At 40.3% G+C, this 25,655-nt stretch overlaps 1 protein-coding gene across 1 annotated transcript in view; it reads right to left on the reverse strand.

The window, feature by feature from the left end:
* GALNT5 (polypeptide N-acetylgalactosaminyltransferase 5) overlaps positions 1-25,655 on the reverse strand; it is a 50,408-nt gene that overhangs the window by 6,848 nt on the left and 17,905 nt on the right. Inside the window, exons 5-9 of the mRNA XM_039335396.1 lie at positions 24,546-24,665; positions 22,146-22,263; positions 14,430-14,753; positions 6,120-6,200; positions 3,618-3,779 (exon numbers count right to left, since the gene is read on the reverse strand). Of these exons, the coding sequence (XP_039191330.1) occupies positions 3,618-3,779; positions 6,120-6,200; positions 14,430-14,753; positions 22,146-22,263; positions 24,546-24,665 (805 nt within the window). The remainder of the gene's footprint in view (positions 1-3,617; positions 3,780-6,119; positions 6,201-14,429; positions 14,754-22,145; positions 22,264-24,545; positions 24,666-25,655) is intronic.

Consider the following 25,655-nt stretch of genomic DNA (forward strand, 5'->3'; position numbering starts at 1 on the left):
GCATGTATTTACGACAGTTGCAGTATCCCAGGGTCACGGGATCACCATTGGTAACCTTCCCAGCTGGCTTTTGACAAGCAAAATCAATGGGGAGAGCAGATTCATTTAACACTTGCATGATTTGCTTAACAACTGCAGAAATTTATTTAACAACTGTGGCAAAAAAAAGTCGTGAAATGGGGCACAACTCACTTAACAACCATGGAAATGTTGGGCTCAGTTATGGTTGTAAGTTGAAGACTCCCTCTACTATATCCAGAAAGATGGAAGCAGGTACCTTTCAATATCTGGAAACTGCCTAGAATTATCTTTGGCAGGATGGGCGGCATACACATTTGATCAATAAATCCTTCCTCTTTGCCCTTCCGTACAAAGAAAAATGAAGATGAAGTTTCTTATGACTAACCCCCAAAGGATAGGCTGCTCTGCTGATTTTTCTTTATTCTCAATAGAAGCAGCCATAAAAGGGCCTTGTAAGTAACAGCTATTACTTTCGTATAAAAGAAATCTGTATTTTGGTTTCCTATGACGGAGATATCTTTAGGCTGCATTTCTCCCATAAGGTTTATATTCTGTTCCTTTAACATCCAAAATTCTCATAAAAACTAATTTGATCTTTTACCACAACAGATAAAGGTGCGTGCCTCAGTTTGATGTTAATTCAACATTGTATGGATGCAGCAGTATGTATCCAATTGTGTTTAATTAGTTTTTAATGGTTTAGCTAAAGGAAGGAAGGAAGGAAGGAAGGAAGGAAGGAAGGAAGGAAGGAAGGAAGGAAGGAAGGAAGGAAGGAAGGAAGGAAGGAAAACACCCAAACATCTTTGTGATGGCAAGAATCCATCTTCCATATGAAGACAATTAGAAACTGGCAAACTATTTCATAGCTTAAATGGATGAAAAAATTTCTTAAACTTTTAGGAAGCCTTTTCAAGACAATACCTTTTCCTTTTTTAAGGAATTCTATTTGATGGAGGAATAAATAGAAGGCATCTCTACACCAAGACTAGGTACATGATTACTGATGAGATTCTCTAATTGCTGTAATTGACCTTCCCCACAAAACCAAAAGATTCTACTGACATATTCTATCCCCATTCCAATTTTAGATACAGGAAAATCATTCTAATTTATTTTGGCATTTTCTTAGAATTAAGATCAATTTCTAGGTCCTATAACTATGGAGGATAAAAAAAATATTTTTTTCCTTTTCTAAATATGTTCATTAGATCATTTTTCAGATCAGAACAGTTTGCTAAAACTATTTTTGGATCTTAAATGAGCAGTTTATGCTCTATGCCACCTAAGGTAAATATATCTGAAAGGTTGCAACTACAGCTTTGACACATTTGTATCAAAGCAACAGGAAACCGAATGAGATTATTTTTCAATAACTTCAATAAAACAACCTTATAAGTTGATTAATTTTTTCTAGAATTTTTAAAATTTTAATTAAGCCTATATCCAGCTCTGGGAAGCTCGGGGGGGGGGGATGGAGGGGGGGTGGTTTGGGAGGGTTTGGGGTAGGGTTGTTTTATTTTTTGTTGTTGTTTTTTTTGTTTTTTGTAAAACTTTTAAAAAATTTTCAATAAAAAAAAATAAAATAAAACATTGGCTCTTTAAAAGACCTTTTAACACAGCCTAATACAAAATTGGATACATTTACTCCAATTGCAACAACTTATTCATTGCTGTAGTTTTATACTCTTTTTTTCTTATTTGTATTTTTATCCTGCCTTTCCCGTTAATAGCTAAAAGCAGATTACATGAGGTTCATAATCTTTCTCCAACAACACCAATCCTTTGCGGTAGGATGGCCTGAGAAGATGTGATTGGTCTACGGAGTTCCATGATAAAGTGGGGAGGGGCCCCTAGCTCTCCTTGTTCGACTCATCACTTCACATAACCTCTACACATATTGTCATCTTCTCTATAATATAAGGAGCAACTTTTGCACTTCATCTAACCAATGCTGTTTTATCTGATGGGGAGAGTTTCTCCATTTTGTATAGAGACATTTACTTTCAGTATGAGATTTATTTATTTTTTTAAAAAAAACTATCAATGTTGAATCTGGAACATATCCCATGCAATAAACATCTCACAGTGTTTTGTAAGGCTGCTCTTTTGGTGTCCTTTGTCTCAATCCTCATTTTGGATAATACAGACATTACTTAGCGCAGGGGTCTTCAAACTTGGCCCTTTTATGACTTGTGGACTTCAACTCCCAGAATTCCTCAGCCAGCGGGCCTGGCTGAGGAATTCTGGGAGTTGAAGTCCACAAGTCATAAAAGGGCCAAGTTTGAAGACCCCTGACTTAGTGGAGTTTTCTTTCTTTCTGCTTCACTGTTTTCACTACACCTTTGTGGTCATTTGGTTAAAGTAACAGAATAATTTATAGCACATGGCAAGTCCTAGCCAAATTTCGCCGGTCTTAAAAATCCATGCAGGGTTAGTGAAGAAATTACAGGGAACTTGGCAGAGGCGTCCACAGTCCCGCTCCTTTCATCTGAAGGATGAATCATTCAGAATGGTGAAAGCAGTCTTGCTTCACAAAAACTCAAGCTCCGCCCCTTTTGTACATGCCTGCAACATCATAACTTCTGTGGAAAAAAGGTAGGGCTTGTATTACCCACCCACCACCATTACCTATGTTCGGAATTAAAAAAGAAGGAAATGACAAATTGTTTACATATTGTTGACAAGAAAGCTGCACAGCTTTCTTGTCAATTAGCGGGTATTTCAAAATGCACAAGTCTCTCTGATCTGTGTTTGATGTGAGCTACCTATGAGTTATATTGGCATTAGATTAGGATCTAAATCTGATGGTTGCCTATGAGCTTTTAGTGTTTATTAATGTGTGGGTTGTATATTTTTGTTCGGCAATTTTTTTAATGACAATATTCCAGTTTGGATATCCTAAAGAACATGTCCTTGCTGAAATAAATAGGAAGTGATATAATGGAATAGCATTAAACAAAGAGCGTAATCAGCAAAAATGTTTCCATTTTTTTTTTTACTACACTTTTTCACTAAAAAATGAAGCATAGAGAGAAATTCCACGACTGGCAAATAATAAAATTTAGAATTTAAAATATCTGTCAAGTGTAGCTCCAAACCCTTCTGTTTTTTTGACAGTGGTTTCATTCTACAAAATTTGATACTAGCTCGGTGGTCCTTAGATTTTCAGTCAGACTTTCTATTTGCAATACTGGAGTTAAAAGTGTGAGGTTAGCAATAGAGAGACCTATGCCCGAATCCTGACTAAACCATTAAGATCACTACTGGAGGATCCTGAACAAGCACAATCTTCAGCCTAATGTTCAGATCAGGTATGTGGTGAAGAGTTAAGTGCAACAAGAATGGTATACATTGCCCCAGACCACATGGAGGGAGCTGATGATAGATTAAATATTCACTGATGTTACTTCTCTACCTACAAAATGATAGCTAAGAGTAAACCTTGCATAAGTCCTTTCCTTGCTTGAATGACAAATGTCTGCATGTCTATCATTGCCATACAGAGGGAAATGATGTAGCAAGCTCTCTTTGTTTTGAACCGGTTCCACTTTAGCCACAGTGAGAGGGGTTGTTATTTGCTAAACAGCTGCACTTACGAGTTCTGGGTGAAAAGCGACCAGTGATTTATGCAACCATTTCTGGCTATTGTTTCTTTTATCGCAAGGGTGCAGACTCAGGGTCCCTTCGGCATCAGTAAGTGCCACGCAGGAGCCTTCGTGTTGGATTAGCCTCAGCCAAGTGTAGTTGAATTTTTGGTTCTGGACAGAGAAAAGAATTGGAAAAGATAAAAGATTCAATCAGAGTTTTCTGAATTAAAGAGTTGATTCTCTGTGACTATGCCCTGGATTGCTCTAAGATGCTCTACCCAGAGGTTACTCAAATGCTGACCAAAGGTTCACTATAAATAATACAATTCCCTTTCTCAGTTAGACCAGTGCTAAAGCCAGACATAAGACTTATTTTCAAAACTTATGGCCCATTAAATAAAAGGCTGATATTTTTATCGTCCCCTTCCCCCCTCTCTTTCTCTCTCGACATTTACTCATGTTGTTACTTTGAAAATCCATAAAACTATGTTTGGGGTATTAAATGGAAAATGTAGGTCATTCAAACAATAAGTGTACATTTTTTTAAATTCACTTTAACAGGTTCGTTTTTGTTATAAATGGACCTAACACGCTGCTTCATTTGTTCCTTTCCTTTAATAAAGTTATTATTGAAAACGTAAGCAACCGTTAATTCACCTAACACAAAGGAAGTTGCACATTCAGAGCATGTGCAAAATATTACTTGGATATGGAAAGGGGGACAATAAGATTCAAAATACACATATTGCTATCTGAAAAATGATCTAAATCAGTGGTTCTCAACCTTTTTAATGCCGCGACCCCCAACCGGTCATAAGTCGAGGACTACTCAACCGGTCGTAAGTTGAGGACTACTCAACTGGTGCAGCACCGTTTGCAGAATGGGACTTTTGGTGGGCTCAGCAGGGCAGAGACAGCCTGGACAATTCCTATTGGCTTTTGAAAGCCAATAGAATTAGACTCTATTCAAGAGAGTCTATTCTATTGGCTTTCAAAAGCCAATAGAATAAAAGGGAGTAGCACAGCTAAGGAAAAGGGGAAAAAATGGCGGACTGCGTTGTTTGGCGACTCCCATGAAATGGTCGTTCGACCCCAAATGGGGTCCTGACCCACAGGCTGAGAACCACTGATCTAAATCATATTATTTTCTGCATCTGAAATACTATTGCTCTCACCATTTCTGGTCTTTTAATTTTATTAAAGGTTTGCCTATATTGAGACAAATTGGTATGTATTTCCAACGCCCCATCTTAAAAAATAAAAAGTTAGGAAATAATTCATAATCCGTTTTTAAAAATTTCTTGGAGCAAACACATTAAAAAAGGCTTCTTAACCCCCTTCTCCATAACATTGCAACTACTTCCCCCACCCTCAATTTTCTCCATTTTTTTCCTCATGGGTCCTTGTGTCTATTAACCCTGGCAGAGCTAACAGAGCAACAGTTTTGATTTCCGAGTGCAGAAAGCTAGGAAGCATGAGCAAACCTGAAAGAGGGCACAATCCTGCTTTGTCTGGATGCAGATAGTCTTTACTGAACTGCTGACACTAAACTAGGGATTTTTCTTCAGTGATCTGTGTTCACAGCTCTAGCCTACTCCTGAGCATTTCCCAAGGCCTCCCAGCCAGGATCAGGGTGCTCTTCTCTAATTTCACTTCACTCCTATTCCAGGGTGAATCTTCTTAGATTTCCTCTTGGGGCCATCACGAGTGGGGAGCCTGTGCTCAGCTTTCTCCAAGCAGCCTGACTGTGTTTCTTGTAGGAAAAGGGCCAGAGTACTCAAGCAGAGCCCATTCAAAGGGAGCCCCTATCTGAAGAAGGAATTCTGGCCACAATTCAATTTTGGGCATGCAAGCCAGATGAATCGCTACCACATTGTAATCCCCTTCTGTCAGCACCACTGGGTACATCTGGCCAGGAAATCAACTCCACAGGAAGGCTAAGAATATTATAATTGGGACGGGCAATAACAGACTCTTCCAAGTCTAATTGTGATGTACTTCCTCCTCTTATTCTTTATAGCTCAGTGAATTAGGGAATTGTCTGCCTGAATAGCTTCTAAAGGTTACCTACTTCTAAAATACCTCAGCCCCTTTTGCCTATGTAATGGTTCTTGTAGGACTCTTTCACGGTAATCTGCCTTACCCTGTACACCCTGGTTTCTCAACCCTGGCAATTTTAAGAGGTATGGACATCAATTCCCACAATTTCCTAGCCAGCATGTTAGCTGGGGAATTCTGGGAATTGAAGTCCATGCATCTTAAAGTTGCCAAGGTTGAGAAGCACTGCTCTACACCTTCTGTTTGGATAAGCTGACAACTGGATTGTCCAGACAGAACTGGATTCCTTTTGACTGCAGAGTAGTTAAAGGTCCTTTACAACTAAAAATAATACAAGCATCACAGCTGGACAGAGAACTTAAGAGCACATTAAAAATTAAACCATATCCAGTATTTTGAAGACGTTTTAAAAGGGTTCAGCCTCTAAGAATAATGAAAAATAATTCCACTTACCTTGTTATTAATATCACATGTTTCAAGGGTAAGACTAGATCGATTCACAGTGGCGCACTTATCCAATGCTACATTAATAATCTAGAACAAATAAATGATTGAAACATATTCAGAAAAAAATAACTTCAAATTACCAAAAAGGACAACTGTTGACTGAAAATGTTGAAGCAATTAAATTTTATAATGACTATTTAGCATTTGTAATCTGCATCTGATTGTATTTTATTTGTGGAAGAAAAATATTATGCACTGAGTAAGCCAATTTATTACCAGTATAATATATTTGTATGCCTGATTCTCCCAGGGCAGAAAAATTACTACTGAAAGTCTGAAAGGATCTTAAAGTTTTCACTTAGGGATAGGAAGGCAACCGAATCAATGGAAGGTTGCATTCTGCAACTGAACAAAGGTTAAAGACCTAAACTCATTAATCAGATTGTAATATTTTTATTACTGGTTTCCAAGAGAATCTAAAATAGTATATGCACATTACGCAACACATTATGCAATGTGCAAAGAGGAGAAAAGAATAGTAAACAAAAGAAATTAAAGACATGAGAAAAGAGGCAGAACAGAAATTGTATCTAAATCTAATTTACATACCCCTATTCACTGTATGGCTCTGCATCTCTCTATTCTTGCAAACTATCCTTGCTTTCCACATTCCGACATATACTGATTCAAACGTTGACATTCGAGATTGTTACCCGTCTTGGATTGAGCAACTCTTCAAATCCATTCAATTTCATCTTTTATTTCCCTTTCCTTTCATCCCATTCATTCTTTCTTCAGATATTGATTTGTGATTTGATTTGTGATCTGATCCTCATTCATTCCTCCTAAATGAACAAACCACGTCAACCGTACTTCTTCTATGGGTATTCAGTCCACACCAATTCATTCTTGACTCCATCTTTTCTTGTTTTACTATGCACACTTAAGTATCCCAATCCTATTGTATTCAACTTACTTTTATGTTCTTTCTGAGATACTGAACACTGATTACCCGAAATAAGGCAGGCATAAACACACTCCCGTACAGCAACTTTCATTTCTTTTGAAATACTGTCCACTCTATCAGCAATCAGTTCATTTTAAAATTCTCATTCCACTTTTCTATTTCTAGTGAACGTTTTCTGGAGCTGTTCACTCACTTCCTCTAGTTCTTTATAAAATTTATTGAAAACCTGCAATGGCTCACTCCATTTTCCCTGTCAAACATGGCAAAGCTGTGTTTGTCTTTGATATGTTATTTTCTACAAAGCCATACATGTTCCAGACTGTACCTTGCAATCTACCTGACATTCACCTCAAATATTGTGTTTCCAGCCAACAACAAGGCATCATCAGCATCCAATAATACACATTTACGTCTCTAGCCAAGAAACCTCGATGCCAACATAACCATTTGTTACATTTTTACCACAAATACATTAAACAACTATGAAAATGTTTCACATCCTTGTCTTTATTCTATACTCAATGCTGAACAATTCCCCAAGCATTCCATTTGTTTTCTCACAAGCTTTACTTTGATCATAATCAGGTCTTATGACATTATGACATTTAATCTCCAACTCCACACTTATAAAAATGATTCTGCAATTTCTTCTACCTGTAGGTGAAAATGTGAAACTGCAATAAGCAAAAAATGATGCTATCCTGGTCTTCACCATGTAGACTTGAACTTAAGCTCTTACCAGTGTTCAGTCACCTCTACAACTTCCTACCTCTCACTCAAGGCACCTTTTCCTCTGCTTTATTTCCTGCAGCTCCTCATATTATAAAAGTTTTGCTATGCACTATTTGCACAAAAAGCACAATTTGTATCATGCCTCTTTGATTGACTCAAACCCCTTATCTCCAGTTTTAGGTGAACATACAAAAGTACTTTAGTTTCTGTTGATCAAAGTTAATACAATTCCTGAATCTTAGCTGTCCAAACTTAACTTTCCCTACTTCAAATGCTGTTGTTCAGTTTTTCAAAAGGGAGTCTCCAAGAGTTATTTCTATTTGTTGCTATAGCGCATCAGCAACCTAAGCAGGGACAGGTAAAAATCTAATTATCCACAGCTGACCTTTTGCAGTTAATTTGGTTGCCCAACCCATTGAAACAGCAATCTTCTATCTTAAAATTAGTTGGTCTAACCAAGACTAATTTATAGTTTTAAACAAACTCTTCCAGATTAATGAAGTGAGCTGTAATTTGTTATTGTAAAGGTCAAAAAAATAAATATAAATAAGTGGGTAAGCCCTCCTGCTGTTATAAGATCTCAGTTTGCTAATGGATTTGGAAAATGAATGACTGGTTATATATAACATTTTTTTCAGTACTGAGATTTAAGGCTTATCAAGAATCCCTTCTTCCCCCACTTCATAATATTGAATTTTTTGTGATGCTTGAATTAATGGATCATAGAACAGACCCTAACCCGTTCCTTGCCCTTAGAGTAAGGATTTTTAGGAGAGGAAGGACTCCTATACAAATTCATAATTGTGCTGACAAATGGAATCTCAGGAGATGTTCTTATACCAATTACGAGAGTAATTCGGAAATAAACCTCCATTTGGTTATCAATGACAGGCACTTGCAGATACAAAACTTTTATTATACACATTAGAAAACTACAACATTACATTACTTTTTGACATAATCGCCATTCAAATTGAGGCACTTGTCATCACGTCTTACAAGGTTCAAAATTCCTTAGTAGTAGTCACTCAGCTCTAAATCTCGGCTATGGATGTGTGTATGTGAATAACAAAGACACACACACACACACACACACACACACACATTAAAGAGAAAGGTTTTATTTTATGTTAAAGTTATCAGAAGTAGCAATCGTAAAAAAAAAAAAATTAAAACAGCTTTTGGAAAAAGGAAGCCAAACAACTTCCTTCTATCTCCCACAGCTCATAAAAAGTTTTATGGCTCCACTTCGTAGTTCCTGTAAATGCTATTCTAGAGGAACTCATATCACATTTCGTGTTACGATGGCTATTATTTACAGCTGCTAAATTATCTTTGGAGCTGGAGAATGGGTATTAAAAGTTCCTTAAGATGCATCATAACACAGTTTTATAGATGGTCTTGGCTTTAGGACACTACAGAAACAATTCCTATTTTATTCCAGAAAGGAATAAAATGGATTTCTAGTGCACTCTAGTGGTTGTAAATTGAAATTATGAAATCCTTAAGGATTTGAAGTGAACAAGTTCTACAGTTAGGTTGAATGTCTGAAGCATCTGCCTGATATCAACATATCTCATTTAGGTAATAGTTATATAGTAATAACAATAATAAATTATATAGATTTTGGAAGGTAAGAATAAGAAAGCTTTATGTTTACTGAAGGAGAATCAGTATTTGGGGCTTACGAATTTTAAATATTTCCCCATTTTGTTAATTTACAAATATTACTCTAAGGACCTACACCAGTTTCCTATATAATTTTTTTGCCAGTTAATTCTGGGGAAAAAATATAAAACATACTACTTTTTTCTCTTCTACATGCCAATGTACTGCTTGGAATGCATAACTTTCCACTGACAGAACTACTATCCTTTCTTTATAGTTATCTGATTTCAAATCAGAGATGTTGCACTATAATAAATAAATATCCAGGAGTAGTAATAGAAAATCTTGCTAAAAGAAAAAGCAGTGCTTAAGAAAAATGCAGATTTAGAGAAAAATGCAGGAATAGCAATAGCACTTAGACTTATATACTGCTTCACGGTGCTTTACAGCCCTCTCTAAGCGGATAGCATATTGCCCCCCCCCAAAAAAATATCTGGGTTCTCATTTTACCAACCTTGGAAGGATGGAAGGCTGTGTCAAACTTGAGTGGGTCAGGATCGAACTACCAAACCGCTGGCAGCTGGCAGTCAGCAGAAGTAGCCTGCAATACTGCATTCTAACCACTGTGTCAACACAGCTCTTAATTCTGTAGCATCTACTTCCAAGACTTCAAGCTAGATTAGCATAGGGAACCCATCACCAGTAGGTTGTGCTTCCAAAAACTAGAAATGATAAATGCCTGTCTATGTATAACACAGATACACAGATATGTATAGGTCAGGTTCACTCATTAATCTAAGCCATAAAGGAGTTTACTTCTACTGTAGTTTTGTACGTTGTGTAAACACATGTAATAGTATCTTATTGAACATACATACCAATTACACTATTTCCTTTCAATAGAATATGTTACATGCAGCAAAGCAAGAAATATTAACCAAATAAACAACAGACATTAAAAATGTGTACACATGAAATAAGACAAAAAACACAGTTATATCTAGTTTATACGAACATAATTCACTATATCTCTCCATGCCTTGCAAACTATCCGAAGTCTTTTATATACTTGCAAACTATCCTTGTTTCTACCAATTCCACATATTGATTTATATATTCATCAGATTTGTTCTCCTCAGCTACTTCTTTCTAACATCTGATAAATGCTATCCAAATACAATTTTTTTTGTACTTTCCCTTCCTCTCAATACATTGGTTTTTTTTTTATAGAGATTTACTTTGAAATTCAATCCTCATTCACTTTCTCTATATGACCAAACCATTGCAGTATATTTTTTTGTACTGGTCACTCACTTTGATGTTGAATTCACCTTTATTTAATCTTGATACTAGCACTTCCTCTTACCAGAGATTTCTTAACCTATTCCCACTGCATTTTACTTTTTTAAATTTGTCCTGACATACCCAGCGTTCACCGTTTTTATGTCAAAGAGAACAAAAATACCTTCTTAAAAACAGCCATTTTTGCTTCTTTTGAGCCTTACAATATACAACATACCACTCTCTACCCTTTTACTAGCCTTTGTATGTCTTGAAGTTTTGCCACCTGTTTTTTTATTTTTAGTAAATATTCTACAAAGATAGAAAAATTCAAATACATGTTGCATTTCTTCATCATTCATGTATAACTTGCAACTATTCATTCAACTTTCTTTGTCAAACATAATTGCCTGATCTTTGATACATTAATTTTATCCATACTTCATAGCCTTTCTACATCCTGCAATCATTATACATTCATCAAATATCATTCAGATACTCAACCATTATTATGAGGACATGCAAGTACACACATATTTACATCCTCATCCAAAAAACCTCTAATCATTTTGATATGTTTATCCATAAACATAGTAAACAACTGAGAAAATAACACACTTGCTTTCTAGACGGCCTTGTGGAGCTAAGACTGAATGTATTTCAGCATAGATGGCCACCACAAAATTGTACATTGGCTCCCTCCCTCCCGGCCGGCCGGGGCCAGGGCCAAGGCAGCAGGGGCCGTTCCCTCACTGTTTCCAGGATGGCTTCACGGGCCACATGAAACCACTTCATGGGCCACAACCAGTCCCCGGGCCTTGTGTTTGACATGTCTGATGTAGACTAAGCTATGAGCATTAGTCATATCTGTTCCAGAAACAGCATTCTGGGCTAATGGCACAGCGAGTGGTAATCAGTTTGGGCATATTTTGGCCAACATGCTACAAGACTAACCAAAACTTTACTCCAAGCATGCCCATTACATTCTATAAAATCTCTGTCTTTACCATTTACTCCATATCCATTCCAAGTTGTAATCTTTTATTTATTTATTTATTTATTTATTTATTTATTTATTTATGAGACTTATATACCGCTTTAAGTGCAAGCACTCTCTAAGCGGTGTACACCAGTAAGCAATGTATATATATATTTACATTGCCCCCAACAATCTGGGTCCTCATTTTACCTACCTCGGAAGGATGGAAGGCTGAGTCAACCTTGAGCCGGTGAGATTTGAACCGCTGACCTGCTGAACACAGTCAGCTAAAGTGGCCTGCAGTACTGCACTCTAACTGCTGCGCCACCTCGGCGCAGTTATCATAGTTATCACCAGATGGACCCACAATTATTGACCTCCATTGCCTATTCAGGCTTTAGTTAATCTAGGCTTTCATATGATTTTTATTATACTATACTATAGCAGAATGTGTGGATTCAGTTATTTGCTTGGCTATGCAAGATTACTGGTGGGGCAATATTGGAAGAAAGATTCAGTGCCTACTATGGAAGAATGGACACTCAAGATGTCTAACTTAGCAGAAATGGCAAAAATTTCCGCTTATTTAAAGGATTACTCACAAGAAAGATATATTTTGGTTTGGAGAAGATGGATAGATTATATCCAGAATAAATATGAGACTAAAAAGTATTATTTAGCTTATGAGTAAATTTTAGATTATTTTTAATAGTTTAATATGATAGAATTTATATTATTTTTAGTATTATTGTTTAATTATATTATTTTGGTTTTTAATTTGTTAATATTTATTTTGAAAAGGAGTTAAAGTATGTTATGGATTTGATTGTTAGTAGAGTTGGGTAATTTTAGTTAGATTATGATTGCTGATTTGTAACCCTGTAATCAGCTCTGGGAAGTGGGGGTGGGGGGTGAGGGGGGAGGGATTTGGGTTATATACTGTAAAAAAATTCTAAAACTTTTAATAAAAAAAAAATAACTTTGCTTGGCTTGATCTTTCCCCAGAATATCTTCCACCTTGTTGATGTCAACTTCAACCAAGAAAGATTTTTCTCTTTGGCCTGAGAGTTAAATTAACTTTCTCTATCTTTGGGGCAATACACCTTCAAAAACTAGTTGTTGGGAGAACCAGAATATGCTACCCAGTCACTGTTGAAAACGAAAAGCTGGTACAGATGAAGAAAAGTGACTATTTTTTACTATGTAAACAGAATACAAATCGCCATTTTGGTCACAGCTCCAAATATCAGCAGCCTTAATTCATCAGTATTAATTTATCTCAAAATATTCATATGCCAAAGACTATGCAGAGAATTTATGGAGCCCAGGGCAGCTATCCACAGGAGAAGACCATAACCCAATATCACAATCTGAAGAGGCCCTTAATTTGTAGTTGAAAATTGCTTCAGTTCCCCCCCTTATATAATCCCTAATATCCCCCAAATTAGTTTTCACTCAGAACGCTTACAAATCAATTTGCATTCAATTAATTTATTGCTAACATGGAGATACCAGAAATATCCACCACCCATTCACAAATTTGTTTTCAATCAAACTAATTCTCTAGAGCAGTGGTTCTCAACTTTTTCTTCACCATGAACCTCCTTTAAATATCTTTTGTGGCCATGAACCATGGCCCCAGACCACCAAGATTTAACTGAAGATTTAAATAATAGCATTTCTTCAAGCCTTCGCGGACCCATGACAACATCATAGCCCCCTAGGGGTCTGTGGACCCCAGGTTGAGAACCATTGCTCTAGAATCCAGTTGGATTGAGGTGACATATAAATTTCATAAAGAAATAAGATTTCATAATTATATAAATCCTAAATGTCCCACTAAGAAACTTCAGTATTAACTAGTCATCAACATGTTTTCAATAATTTTATTCCTAACACTGATTTCTTTTACCTGAAACCAATAGAATCCCAATTTTTCCAGCTATGTATTTAAAGAAGCAGAACTTCAACAAAAAACAAGAGCAATATCTATGGCCTATCTAGTGCTATTCCCGTGAAAAAATACCATCACCCTTTTGTCTATCCTGTGTATATTACCTGAATGTATCCTGGCAACCATGTGATGTCAAAGAATGACACTAGACCAGGGGTGTCAAGCTGCCGGCCCACAGGCCAGACACATCATGCGGAAGCCGTGCCCACCCCATTGCCGGCAATGGCAAAACTCTCCCAATACGTTGCACAACGTCATGTGACGTCACGAGTTTGACATGTCTGCACTAGACCTTTTACATTCTGCACTCTCTTTGTCATCTGACAATTTTAGTGCCTTCATGGAGACAAGTAATAATAAACTCTGTGAAATGTTTTTCTATGTTTTACTTTAAATAAGCATGTTGACATTAGAAGCTCAAGATACAGTGTATTCATGGATTTGAGAGTTAAAAACCACCCGGTAGTGATGTTCTTTGATTTTTATATTGTGGATTTTACCCTCAGGATAATGATTCAATATACTGCACATATAGAAGTCCATAATGAAGTTTTTAAATGACTATAAATTATTAAAACAAAACTGCATTTAGGGAACAAGGCGACATAATAAATCAACCAATTCACCCACCCATCTCTTTAGAACTTTTCACTTGATGGGAAATTCAACTAACACAACTATTTTGCTTCTACTAACATGAGATTTTTATAGTGCACAAGAAGAAAAGAAATTAAGCTAAAAATCACAATTGACATAAGCACATAGTAAAAACCTGAGTTGGTAAAATGAACGTACCAGCCCATTAGCTTTAACGAGAGGGGCCTCCAAATCAGGATACACGTTTTCTAAATACCACTTGAAGTTCTTGCACTGGAGCTGCTCCCTCAGTTTCTTCTGTTGAGTTAAATCTCCAATGTCCAAATTTTTCTGAATGAGGTGATAACCATGTCCATAGAAAAGATCTTTGTAGTCATCCAGCCAAACTTCTGCCACCCGGGCCAAATTCCGTTCTACTGTAGTGAGACGATCTTTAGGGAAGGAGTAGGGGTTATCATTCCTAAAAATATGACCTACTCGGGAACACGGGATAATCTCAATTTCTCCGCCACACATCCAAACCTGATGAAATAAAATCACGGCAACAATAGATACAATTTCTGGCAATTTCATTCCATAATCTGCAGTGTGTAGATGTCTTAACTTCTGTATATGTCTTACTTTGTTTTATTATGAGAAAATCCATATCTACTAAGTTGAGATCATGTAACGTTATGATTTGCCTCAACCATGTATTTACAGCACAAATAATGGCTTGGAGTTCCAAATTCCTGGATAAGTCGTGGTTTAGAACACCTTCTCTAATTTCTACTACTCAGAATCACTTTCTTGTTAAAACCTTCAGAAGTAAAACAATGGCCATAATGGTTGTTTAATAAATTTAGACCTTACACCACTTATAATGAGCACAAATATTAGTTTGCAAACTCTTTTCAAATCTTTCTTTTGATTCAAGCCAGTGATGAGGCCTCAGTCTATCATTTCTGATTGAGTCTTCAGGCTTAATCTTTGATCATTGTTTTGTAATAAATATTGCATGATTGGTCAGCATTTGGAGCTTTATGTCTTGGTTGAAAGGGAAGCTTAGGATTTTATAATGTAAGTTATATTGAGATAATATATATTGCTTGAGAAACCAGGAATTTAAAATATTAATAGATTATTAGATATAGAATTATAAATAATATATATATATATATATATATATATATATATATATATATATATATATATATATATATATATATATATATATATATATCTACAGTATATACCAGGAAGGAGCGTTGGCTTACCTGAATGCCTTTTCTTAGCATGATGATGAAGAATCCACCAATGGGTTATTTCAGTCCTCCTGCCCAATCAGACCAAGTTGTCAAGTTGTCACGCCTCCTCCTTATCTGGGATCTCCCAGTTTCATCGATGGCGTAGCCAATGACAACAGTTCGATGTGATGACTCTCAAGCAAGTATTAGAAAAAAAACCTACAATAACGAGCGCCCAACCCAGACCTGACTGACTTCTAAAAGGGAGGGCATGGATTCTTCATCATCATGCTGAGAAAAGGCGTTCAGGTAAGGGTGGGAGTCAGTTGGGGCCGGTCCCCCAGATGGTGTGACTACTTGTTGTAAAATATGCCTACCAAAAGCGGCCTCAGCCGACGCAAATTTGTCCAAACGGTAATGTCTAATGAAAGGTGATGGTGAGGACCATGTCGCTGCCCTGCAAATGTCCTCAATGGACGCCTGGGTTGCCCACGCCGCAGTTGTGGCAACACTGTGGGTGGAGTGAGCCGTCACATGAAGAGGAACAGGCAGGGCAAGTGAGACGTATGCACTTGCGATACAGGCCCTGATCCACCTACCTATGGTGGAAGCGGACACCTTTTGACCCATTGAAGAAGGCTGAAAGGACACAAACAGGGCTTCAGATTTACAGAAGGGTGCCGTGTGCTTGATATAACGGCATATCTCCTTACATCAAGGGTGCACCATTGCCGTTCCAATTCATGTGACGGATGAGGACAGAAATCTGGAAGAATGACCTCTTGTTCTCTATGGAATACTGTATTTATTTTTGGAATAAATGAAGGGTCTAGTCGGAGAACCACCCTGTCCTCGTGAAACATGCACAGGTCCTTCCTGACCAACAAGGCAGCCAATTCTGAAATGTGCCTAGCCGAAGTAATTGCAATCAGGAAGGAGACTTTGAGTGACAAGTGTCGTAAGGAACACGTTTTAAGTGGTTCAAAGGGAGGTGAGGTTAGTGCCTGAAGAACCCGAGGTAAGTTCCAAGAAGGATATCTATGAATCACAGGGGGTCTACTATTAGTGACTTCCTTGAGGAAAGACCATATGGTGGGATGCCTTGATAAGGACTCTGAGGAGTCCCACAAGAGTACAGAGGAAAGTGTCGCTAACTGTTTGCGGATAGTGTTGGGCGCCAACCCCTTTTTGATGCCCTCCATCAAATATTCTAGCACCCTGGGAATGGTTACCTGCGACAGACTCACGTGATTCCTGTCGCACCAGAAGCAATTCCATGTATGGTCGTAAATACATTAGCCACCGGTTTCCTGGCCGCCTGGATCATATCAATCACCTTCGCTGAATATGATTCCCTGGTCAGGGTGCGGCGTTCAAGTGCCAGGCGGTCAATTGAAGCCATTGGGGGTCTGGATGCTGAAGATCCCCCTGCGTCAACCATATCCGGTTGTTTGGAATCCTCCACGGGGCTGAGGATGAGAGACTCACCAGGTCTGTGAACCATGGTCTTCTGGGCCAGTGAGGAGCTATAAAGATCACTTCCGCCTGTTCCTCCAGGATCTTCCTGACAACTGCTGGAAGTAGAGGCAGTAGGGGAAAGGTGTACAACAGACCTTGAGGCCACCAGCTGCGCAGGGCATCCGCCCCCTCTGCTCCCCGGGAGGGGAACAGAGAAAAGAATCTGGGCAGCTGGGCATTCCCCGGTGAGGTGAACAGGTCCACGATCAGACAACCAAATCTGTGCGAGATCTCCCTGAAAATATCTGGATGTAACATCCACTCTGAATGATCTACTATCGACCTGCTGAGGAAGTCTGCCTGCCGATTTGCCTCTCCCGAGATATGCTCAGTCCTGAGGGAGAGTAGGTGTTTCTCTGCCCAGGAGCTCAATGCTCGAGCCTCTGTCATGAGGGACTTGGACCGGGTGCCCCCTTGCTGGTTCATGTGAGCTTTTGCAGCCACATTGTCCGTCAGGACCAGCACATGTTGCCCCTTGACTACTGAGTGAAAATGTTTGAGATCCAGTTGGATCACTCTGAGCTCCAACCAATTTATGCTGTGCCTCAGGTCTGTCTGTGACCACTGACCCTGAGTCATCTGGGTTTGGAGGTGTGCACCCCAACTGAAGAGACTTGCGTCCGTGGTCACGCTGATGCGACTAGGCTCTTTGAATAGAGTCCCCCTGTGAATGGCCGATGAAGTCCACCAGCTGAGAGATAAGACATACCTAATGAGGAACGCGCACCAACCGGTTGGATGTACTGGTGTGCTGTCTCTGGTATGGGAGCAGGAACCACTGAAGGTCCCATGTGTGTAACCTGGCCCACAGCACTATTGCTATACATGATATTAACTTCCCCAGGAGTTGAGAAAGTGTGGCCAATGACACAGTCCTGCTTCTGCGCACCCTGAGTGCCATGTCTCTGATGCTCCTGCGCTGCTCTTCTGATAGGTACACGTGACAAACTTCCATGTCTATCACCACACCCAGATGTAACAGGTGGGTAGAGGGAGTCAGTTGGCTCTTTTTGAAATTTATCAAGAACCGTGGTTCTGTAGGGTCCTTATTGTGAGGGCCAAATCTGACTGGGTGGTTGAAACTGACAGGGACTGGACCAGGATGTCGTCCAGATAGCACTGGACCCGAACAGGGACTAATCTTAAATGAGCTGCCAACACTGCCAGGATCTTGGTAAAGACTCTGGGTGCTAAGGAGAGGCCGAATGGTAGAGCCTTGTATTGAAAGTGACGGTTGAGGTAGCAGAATTGCAGATACCTGCAATGGTCCGGGAAGATGGGGATGTGCAGGTATGCCTCCTTTAGATCTATTGAAGTCAATAGATCCCCCCGTCTTATGCTGGATAAGATGGAGTGTAACGACTGCATTTTGAACATCTGGTATTGAAGATGGAGGTTCAGTCCCTTGAGGCCCTCCATTCCCCTGAAGATTTTGGGACCACAAATAGAATGGAGTAATACCCCCATCCCGCCTGATTCAGGGGGACCTCCTCTATAGCCTTGATGGTGAGTAAGTGTTGGATGGCGTCTTCCATGAGCCCTCTTTTTACAAAGTTTCTCTTGGCTGGGCAAGACACAAAATGATCTACTGGCCTGGATTTGAACTCCAGGGACAGGCCCTCTCTTATGGTGCACAGAACCCAGGAGTCTGTGGTCGTGTTTTCCCATTGGAGTATAAAGAGAGTAAATCTGCTGCCAATGGGGGGAGTCCCCTGTGAGTCACTTGGTGCGACGGAAGGAGCGGCCCGCTCTGCCACGAAAGGAATTTTTGTTTTGGGGTTGGTACTGGGTTCTATCCCTATAGCTTGCCCTGTCAAAGGAGTGCTCATTTTTGGGGGTTGGGGGTCGGTATGGTTGTGCCGACTCCGTTGCAGTCCCAGTCCAAAAGGACTGTCTGCGATTGTAAGGGAGGAAACGTCTGTTAGTTCTCCTTGCCAAATGAGAAATAACCTTTTGTTTTTGTTTGTTTTCGATGAGATATGGCATTAGGGCCTCCCCAAACAATCTGCCACCCATGAAGGGGGCAGTGGCCGCACGCCACTTATGTTTTCTCTCAGCCCTCCAGTTTTTGAGCCATAGAAGCCTCCTAGTGACTACGCTGGAAGCCATTGATTGGACTGAGTGCTTGGCTGAATACAAGGAGACATCTGCCATATACTCGGATGTGGCTATTAGCTTGGTTAAATCCTGATGAATTCTGGCCTCTTCCAATGGAATCCTGTCCTGCAACTGATGAAGCCAGGTAATTGAAATCCTGGCAAAAAAGGAAGTGGAAGCTGCCGCCTTTGCAGCCCATGCAGATGCCAAATGGACCTTGCGTAAGGCCATTTCAGATTTTTTATCTTCCGCCTTAAGGGAGTCGGAGACATCTGCCGGGAGACTAGCAGTTGAAAAAAGTGGAGCCAGTGACTCATCTACTTTTGGTATCTCCAATAAATCAGCCAAATTCTTAGCCACGTCCACTATCTTGCGCTCAGCTGTTCCCTGGGTTGGCTGAGCAACCAGTAACTCCCACTGCCCCTGAATATTTTTGAGGAATAAAAGGGGACAGGGAATTTGTAGGTGTTCGTCTACAGGCATGGCAAACAGGGGATTAATATCCTGATCAGAGGAAGGCTGAGAGGTTGGAACCAGTTGTGAGGATAGCTTGCCCACTACATAGACTCTACGCAGCAATGAAGGAAATAGCGAAGCGTTAAAGAGCTCCGCCATGCGCTGAGATTCATGGGTAGGTTCCTCACAATCCGACCAACCATCCCTACCTCCCTCATAATCCGAAACGTTGGAAGAGTCGGATTCAGGAGAATGGGATGGGGAGACCATACCTGACCGATCCAGTGAGGTCGTGCGGAGGTGGTCGGTGAAGACGACCCCGGAATGGGAGATGCCTGCTGTTGACCCGCTGACGCCATGGCTTGGAACACAGCCTGTGATATTCACACTTGGAGTTGGTCGAAGAAGGACTACTCTAGCGGAGGCCGTAACCCCACAGCAGATGATGTGATAGCAGCGGTGGGTGCTGTTGATGGGCCAGGCAAATCAAGGTCCTCTCCAAACAGAGGTGGTCCTCCCTGACCAAAGGTCTGCGTCGAGACCTGCTGATGCACATTCTCAGGTGACCAAGCTCGCGATGTGGATGGTAGGGGTGCTCCCATGTCAGGTGGTATGGAGGTTTTGAAGTGTATGACCTCTTTCAGCAGATAAGCGTTGGGCCTGGGAGAATTGCTTCTCCAGGGCTCTATGTGTACAGTCGGCCTGCTTATCACTTGCCTTGCCAGCCTGCCTGCCGTACTTCAATTTGGCTTTGGCCTTACCTCCAGGCGCCTCAGGTGCTGGCTCAACTTGGACGTGGGTGTTGTCAGTGTCCAAATGTTGTGACTCAGTGTTCAAAGGTTCTGCCATATCAGTCGAGATGCAACCCAGAGGTGACTCTGGGACTGACTCGTTCTGCAAGGGACGTCAGGAGCCTCCTTGAAGAGGGACTGACTTCACGTGGATTAGCGTGAGTCGGCCCACTGGCTAACCTGAACTCACGCTTGGCGCTGAAGCGCTCGTCACCCAGCAATGGACCTGAGATCACGTTGGTGACAAAATCACACGTGTCTCACAATAGTGGTGATGATCAGGAACTTGAAGCAACCACTAGATGCAGAGTGGCAGATATAGGCAATGTGGCGAGCAGGGCCTGAAGGATCGTTGCTTCTGCTGATTCCACACTCTTGTTGATAATAGATTTCCTCAATAGGAATGATAATTTCTGAAACACTTAAGCTCAAGGATAAAGTTAATGAAAATGATGCAAAGGTATATGCAAATCTATGTAATTATACCAGTGAAACTATGTAGAACAATTATATATAACTGCAGCAAGTTGTTTAAACAATCACAAAATGGTGTCCTGGCCTGGGTGTGAATGGGCATTTCCCTGTGGAAATATGCCTTAAAGATGGTGGACGCCTTGAGCTCCATGAGGAAGGAAGGGGGGGGGGGAAGGAGGAGGAGAATTGAGGCTCTTAAGATAGTCAAAGGGTACCCAAAAGGTAAGAAAACAAGTTTCTAGGTTTTTCTGTAATGAAGAGATCGGTTTGGGAAATCGTGCCTAACAGCTGTTAGGTGCGAAACAGCTCACCGCTGTAAAGTGAGGCTTCCTCCTCTTCAGCATCAGCCCGAGGGCAAACAAAAAGGCCAGACAAAATTCCCCCTGTCGCTTGCTCTAATCAATCCACACAGCTGTGCTTCGGCTGAAAAGAAACTTCGGCAAAGCTGTGCTCCGCGGATTCAAAATGGTGGCCACTATAGGAATCCCTGACCGGGCCCGGTCAGAGAAGAAGCCATGAGGCCTCAAAATGGCGGCCACCAGCCAGAAACACGCGCATTTTCTAGGGGAGTGTGAATACTCAATCCCCCCTCACTACGACGAAGGGAAACTCCCCCGCTTCTATCAGGTAAGGTTTTGGAATAGTTCAGCAAACTGCTGAATTCAGGGAAGAGAAACCACCTTCCCAGTCCTGGAGAGGAGTGCTACTCTAGCCCTGAAGGGAAGGGGAAAGGGATTCAGATTTTCAAGAGAAGGTAATAACCTCCACTAATTTTTCCCAATCTCAGAAAGAATCCACCAATGGATTAATAACATCTAGTCTGACCTGCTCCAAACGAACTGAGAGTCAAGTTATCACGTCCTCATGGGTGAAAGACCAAGATGAAACTGGGAGGTTCCAGATAATGAGGAGGTGTGACAACTTGGTCTGATTGGGCAGGAGGACTGAAATAACCCATTGGTGGATTCTTCAGTCATCATGCTGGAGAAAATTCAATTTTCTTGACTTTGGTGCACTGATTTTGTACATAATGGACAGAAATAACAAATGATATTTTATTTACTACATTTGTTTGCTGACTATCTTCCCTAGAGATTTGCATCATCTGCGCAGCCATAATAATATATTTTTGATTCACCAGGCATTGGGGTATTATGGATATCCACTTCCATATATACAAATAATCATATCATAATGGCTTTATACTATTTATTTTAAGACAGTTATTCCTGATCATCCATTGTTAAGAGAATTGGAAACGAATGCATATGCACGATTTAGCTACTGACAAGAGAGCATTAATTTGATAATCAAGTACAAATTATAAACAAATGAAAATATGTTTAACATACCTTGAATGAGATCTCCATATTTTCACCTCCCCAAACATCAAGGCCAGGATCATATGCTCCAAGCTCAAAAAAATACTTCTTATCAATAGAAAATAGCCCACCTGCCATTACAGGACACCTAATAATTGAACCAGACATAACACGTATATTGAGGTTTGGGAGGGCAAATGAAGATTTTGCTATTTTGAAACATGTCCTTTTGCACACAAATGACAATTGTTATTAAATGCAAGTATACTTGAATGTTCACAACACTAGAAATCTAGTTTGGCAATAGTTCAATGTTGCCATTTTAATAGATTTTTACAAAATCTTATAAAATCTCTTGACTTATGTTAGACAATAATTTAAAGCAGAAGCAGAGAACGTGTAGACACCTATTGTCAAGTTACAACTTCCGCGGACCAGAATGGGCAGAGACGTAATTCAGTAATATCTAAAAAATCAAAAGTTCTTTACTCTACTTTAAAGTAACATCTTTAGTTGAATAAACAGGTCATGTTTAACATGTTAGTTTCCATCCAGAAAGAAGAAATTTGCAAATCATAAACTATGTGTCATTCTACCATGTTGAATATTTATTACCGTATTTTCCGGCGTATAAGACGACTTTCTAAGACACAAAAACCTTCTTAAAAGTTGGGGGTCGTCTTATACGCCGAGTCGTCTTATACGCCGGAAAATACGGGTATTCTATTTTATTCCTTTACACATGTGGTTTGGTATATTACTCATCAAGTTTTCTCTCCCCCCCCCCCTCACTCAAAAAGAGTCCTTGATTGGTAGAGTGGCAGTGGGAAGAGCAATTAAACTCTAAGCTGTTTGTTTCAGCAATCCGTCCCCGCGGCTCACCTCTAGCAGGCGTGTGGTTTGCAGCTGCTTTTTGCTAACTTGAAGTCACAGGCTGATAAATGCCTGGGGGTCTCAATCTGTCTCCTCGCTGCTTCGCACTTTCTGAGCTGGAGATCAGGGTGGGAGGGAAGGATTGGAGGGAGAGGGAGGAGGGAAAGGAGGGTGTGTGTGTGTGTGTGTGTGTGTGTGTGCGTGTGCGCGCGCTTCTCCTCGCTGCTTTCTGAGCTGGGAAGGACTGGAGGAAGAGGGAAAGGAGGCCACGCCCACGCGCGCGCACACACACACACACACACACACACACACGCTTTGCATTTTCCGAGTTGGAAATCGGGGTGGGAAGGGAGGATTGGAGGGAGAAAGGAGGCGTGCGTGCGTGCGTGTGTGCTTACTGGAAATCAATAGCCATTTTTACAGTACTGCACAAAAATTACTTTTTCCTTATCTCACTCCTTAATTTTCATTAATGTGCCATGAATAGCCAATGCAGATATGCATGCTTCAGCAGGTGAATCATTTTGTACAGAAATCAGCAAGGTTTAAATAAGTTAAAAATTACAACAAGCAACTACTGAAATATCTGTCAGCGCGTCCTCTTCGGTGCCCAGAAAAGAGCCGACAAACAGGAACGAATGACAAGCGAATGGCCTTTAATCCATACAGCAACAAAGTTAGCACTGGGAGTGAGTTGCTCCCAGTGCTTTACATAGGCTCCCACTTGCTGTTCCCACCCCCCCACCCGGCAAACCAGCATCCAGCCTGTGGTGAATAAAAGCAATTAGCAGAGGCGTCACCCCCCCCCCCGCTTGACGTGCCATTCTCTCCATGGCATTCCAGGAAACAGAGTAAGGCAAGTTCCTCTTTCCCTTGCTGTCTCTCATTGTGCTCCCTGCCCCTAAGTGTCTCTGGCAGTCTGGTGTGCACGCGCACACACACACACACACACTTCTCCTTGCTGCTTTGCACTTTCTGAGCTGGAAATCAGGGTGGGGGGGAAGGATTGGAGGGAGAGGGAAGAGGGAAAGGAGGCGAGTGTGTGTGTGTGTGTGCACACGCACGCTTCTCCTCGCTGCTTTCTGAGCTGGGAAGGATTGGAGGGAAGAGGGAAAGGAGGCATGTGTGTGTGTGCTCCTATCATCATCAGTTCAGTTTGGTTGACAGCTTAGAAAACAAACAGCATGGCAGCTCCCATGGTTTTATTGTCTTATCCTTCCTTTCAGCTTTAGAGTGAATTAGGAAAAGTTTAATCCACTTGCACTGTTTTATGTTTATATGTTTGATGACAGCCTTATGTTTATAAATGACAGTTTTTCTGCTAAGTACCTGCATGTCATAAGCATTTGAATTAAAATTACCATATTGAAATCAAATCTGATGTTTTTTAATTTTTATTTGGAAGAGGGGTAGTCTTATACGGTGAGTATAGCCCAAACTCTATATTTTAACTGGAAAAGTTGGGGGTCGTCTTATACGCCCAGTCGTCTTATACGCCGGAAAATACGGTACTTAAAAAGCAATTCTGTTCACAAAACTTTAACTTCACATACTTACCTAATTATATCAGTTTCCTTAATCTTATTTTTTTTAATTACATCTGAAGGAATTGGTTTCCACCCAAAATTCATTGGCCATGTGAAAACACCACGCTGAAAGCTATCCACGGTCATGTAACTAAACAATGGAGAACATGCAAAGAATTCATTTAAGAGGCAAATGCTGAATCAGAAGTTACAATAAACTGAATGGCATCTTTGAGGTTTGGGGCTAATAACATCAGACTAAAAACAACAGCTTGCAAAATTATGAACTGTTTAACATTGTGAAATGAGCTTTGTGTTTTCTTACTTTATTCTGAATTACATTTTACAACAAACAAGCAAAGTACAGCATAGGTGGCACCAGGCTCAATAGTAGTAACTGTGAGAGGGACCTCGGAGTCCTAGTAGACAATCACTTAAATATGAGCCAGCAGTGTGCTGCAGCTGCCAAAAAGGCCAACACAGTGCTAGGCTGCATTAACAGAGGGATAGAATCAAGATCACGTGAAGTATTAATACCACTCTTTAATGCCTTGGTAAGGCCACACTTGGAATACTGCATCCAGTTTTGGTCACCACGATGTAAAAAAGATGTTGAGACTCTAGAAAGAGTACAGAGAAGAGCAACAAAGATGATTAGGGGACTGGAGGCTAAAACATATAAGGAACGGTTGCTAGAATTGGGTATGTCTAGTTTAACGAAGAGAAGGACAAGGGGGGACATGATAGCAGTATTCCAATATCTCAGGGGCTGCCATAAAGAAGAGGGAATTAAGCTATTTTCCAAAGCACCTGAAGGCAGGACAAGAAGCAACGGGTGGAAACTAATCAAGGAGAGAAGCAACCTAGAACTAAGGAGAAACTTCCTGACAGTGAGAACAATTAATCAGTGGAACAGCTTGCCTCCAGAAGCAGTAATGCTCCAACACTGGAAGTTTTTAAGAAGAGACTGGACAGCCATTTGTCCGAAATGGTGTAGGGTTTCCTGCCTGAGCAGGGGGTTGGACTAGATGACCTCCAAGGTCCTTCCAACTTATATTATTATTATTATTATTATTATTATTATTATTATTATTATTATTATTATTATTATTATTATTATTATTATTATCTTAAGAATAGA

This window comes from Crotalus tigris, unplaced genomic scaffold (assembly GCF_016545835.1).
Source record: "Crotalus tigris isolate CLP2741 ecotype Arizona unplaced genomic scaffold, ASM1654583v1 scf7180000017641.3106099, whole genome shotgun sequence".
Taxonomy (NCBI): Eukaryota; Metazoa; Chordata; class Lepidosauria; order Squamata; family Viperidae; genus Crotalus; species Crotalus tigris.